We start from the raw sequence: 3,121 nt of genomic DNA, 5'->3' as shown, positions 1-3,121 counted from the left end.
TTCTGATTAAAAATAATTAGAGTGAAATTAGATCATTTTTCCGCTGCGTATGTCTCGTGTTCCATCACTTTATTATTATTATTATTATTATTGAGGACATAAAAAATCAAGTTGAATAAAATCCAATTCAATATTAAATTATTACATTTGGCCATTTTTACAATAACGAAAAAATAGGTGGTCAATTTTCAAACCACACAATTAAATTTTGCTATTTATAATGGGGAAAAACCCTAATATTGGACCTATGGTTTTGTAAATTTCAGCCCTAACCCAAAATGTAGGGTTTTCTTACGCAAATTGAAACTGGAGGGTCAATTTCTCCCACCACCACCACCATTGTAAGGCAACAATCTTAACTTGTAATCCTTCTTCATCATTTCTTGTTTTAGTTAATGCGTGTATTTCAACATTTATCTCCATCTGAATTTGAGTTTTTCATAGTTTCTTTCGGTTCATTTAATTTCCGAAACCATCGATGTTCAACTGCAAAAAGATATTTGCCTGTAGTCAAGCTATTGGGAACTGGTCTATAAGAAATTTCAATTCTGCTGCTTCTTCTTCTGCTTTAAAATTCGAAACGGGTAATCACTATTCTATTCTTCAGTCCAGTAGTTTTCAGCATTGGTTCAAAAATTGGAACGAGCTTCGAAAGCATAAGTTAACAGCAAGTACTTTTGCTGGGGCAATTGGGTTTTGGCCTCGTCGAAGGGCTCAATTATGGTTAGAGAAACTTGGGGCAATTGATCAATTTTGTGGTAATCTTGCTACTTGTTGGAGTAACATGAAAGAAGAAGAAGCACTTGAAAGATACAAACTTATTACTGGAAACTCTGTTTTGTTTCCTGAGTTTCAAGTCTATGGTAAAGCAAACTCTGTAGATGATTGGTTGGCTGCTTCACCTGATGGTGCAATTGATAAGATGATTTATGGATTGCCTTCACGAGGTGTGTTGGAGATTAAATGCCCATTTTTTGATGGTGATATGAGAAAGGCTTCACCATGGTCACGAATTCCTCTTTACTGTATTCCTCAGGCTCAAGGTTTGATGGAAATAATGGATAGAGATTGGATGGATTTTTATGTTTGGACTCCTAAAGGTAGTAGTTTGTTTAGATTGTATCGAGATGTCGAGTATTGGGATGTCTTGAAAATCGCTTTGTCGGATTTTTGGTGGAAGCATGTTCAACCGGCAAGGGAGATGTGTAGTAAATATGCCATTAACAATCCCCTGATTGAGCTCAAGTCTCTTAGGCCATCACCCAAGCATGAACTGTGTAGTTATATAGTTTGTGAGAGCAAACGGGTTGTTGATAATTCTAAGTTGCTCTTGCGTGAATTTGATGGCAGACTTCAATACTAATGCATTGCATTGCACCTATTGACAATGTCTTCAATGGCTAAGATCATAATTATGAATCTTGGATTTATAGTTTCAGAGCTTGAAGGAGTTCATGTTAACATGAAAATTGGGGAATCTCAACAACGATGCAAATGTTGTCAAACCAAGCATATCTTGAGTTTGACTCGACATCCTACTCGTGCTAGATGAAGGGGTGTGGATCTTCTGAGAGGGTTAGACACGAGTGCCCTATCCTTTTGCATACAATGTCGGCCTCTAGCCACGTGCTAGGAAAGTTTGGCATATGCGATCGTTGCTTAGAAATGTACCAGACATGCCGTGGCACATATCTCAGGGCGAAGGTAAGCTTGTGGAGTTCTGTTTGAAGTCTATTGATATTAGAAAAATCTCAAGGTCATTGTGTTTCTAGTCTTGTTAAAAGTTTTTTGCTGGCAATAGAGTTGAAACAGTATCCATGCTTTGTTAATTTTTAAATTGGTTTTCTAAGATTTTCCATGTTGGATCTTGGAAGAGATTTCTGGTTCCAAGCAAGTAGTATTTCATTTTGTGCCTGATTATAAGATTTTTGGTAGTCTGTTAACTCACTTTATCTGTCCTCCATTTGTTTGTTTTTGATGATATGTTGAAGGATTTTCTTTTTGTACTTAAACTACAGTGTTTCATCTTTTCTATGGTCCAGTCATAGCTGAAATTAAAAATTAGTCTGCTGAGATTACAAATCCACTATCAGACTGCTTACTTTTAGGCTAAATATATGTTTTACATCCTAATGTTTTGGATATATATATATATATATATTTTCAATTTAATCCCAATTATTTAATATTGAGGATTTTCTTTTCTCTTCTAAACTTCTGCCAATCTTTGAAGTATCATGCTATGTAAGTTCGTTATCATCTAGTTTTAACATTTATGAACAGTGAGAGACTTTTCATTTTTAGGCCTGTGAAGTTTAACTGATGTGCATGCCAGTGATGATGTATTTTTGTGCAGCTATGGTTCCCATGGAAAAGCAAGGATTATTTGGATCAATATTGTCTACTCTTATTTTTTGGGTAGAACTTGATAGGAGAGGAACTAGAGGATCTTTGATAGCATCAGTTCCCAATCCTTGTGGTAAGAAAGCTTCAAAACTTACTTATTTTGCAAGTGCAGATGCTAGGTGGTTTGTTTATTTATTATTTTGAGTTTTGGAGTCACCTTGTTACGTAAATTCTTAGTGAGTTTGTTATTTGTGTTTTTGATGGCTGTTGACGTCTTTTATTATGGACTTTGCCCTGCTCCATGATTTGTCTTAAGAGGACAAATATACTAAGACACAAATATACTTTTTGGTTCATGAGTTAAGAGTGTATCTATTTAATCTTTGAAATTTTAAAATGAATACTTTAGGCTTCAATTTGATAACCACGTGGGTTTTTGGTTTTAATTTTTTTGAAAATTAAGGTTATGAAAGCCACTCCTATATATTGATTTCTATGTTCTGTTGCATTTTTAAATCGTTTTTAAAATCAAAGCCAAAATTTGAAAACTAAAAAAAACTAATTTTTGTTTTTAGAAATTGGCTAAGAATTCAAATCTTTACTTATGAAATATTGAAATCATGAGTAAGTAATTGTGAGAAATCAAATATATTTTCATAAATTTAAAATTAAGGTCCCGTTTGGTATCCATTTCGTTTTTTATTTTTGAAAATTAAGCATTTGATTTTTGAAAATTATGTGTGTTTCCTCTCAATTCTTCCAATAGTTTTCATGT

General features: G+C 33.8%; 1 protein-coding gene across 2 annotated transcripts; it reads left to right on the top strand.

Moving 5' to 3' along the window:
* The first annotated feature begins 255 nt into the window (after positions 1 to 255).
* On the top strand, positions 256 to 2,762 carry LOC120087241. 2 transcript variants are annotated; one of them, XM_039044167.1, is made up of 3 exons: positions 256 to 341; positions 445 to 1,704; positions 2,357 to 2,762. In XM_039044167.1, the coding sequence occupies exon 2, from the start codon at positions 479 to 481 to the stop codon at positions 1,361 to 1,363; it is 885 nt and encodes a 294-aa protein (XP_038900095.1). In that variant the 5' UTR covers positions 256 to 341; positions 445 to 478; the 3' UTR covers positions 1,364 to 1,704; positions 2,357 to 2,762. The 2 variants fall into 2 exon arrangements, with proteins under 2 accessions (XP_038900095.1, XP_038900094.1); XM_039044166.1 differs by having other exon boundaries at positions 257 to 1,704.
* Positions 2,763 to 3,121: the final 359 nt, after the last annotated feature.

The sequence above is a fragment of the Benincasa hispida genome, chromosome 9 (genome assembly GCF_009727055.1).
Source record: "Benincasa hispida cultivar B227 chromosome 9, ASM972705v1, whole genome shotgun sequence".
Lineage (NCBI taxonomy): Eukaryota > Viridiplantae > Streptophyta > Magnoliopsida > Cucurbitales > Cucurbitaceae > Benincasa > Benincasa hispida.
Note: the sequence above shows the minus strand (reverse complement) of the source record. Positions and strands in the feature narration are given on the sequence as shown.

What these genes read in the sequence shown, in the direction of transcription:
- LOC120087241 (XM_039044167.1), top strand. Translation starts at nt 479, where the DNA reads ATGTTCAACTGCAAAAAGATATTTGCCTGTAGTCAAGCTATTGGGAAC.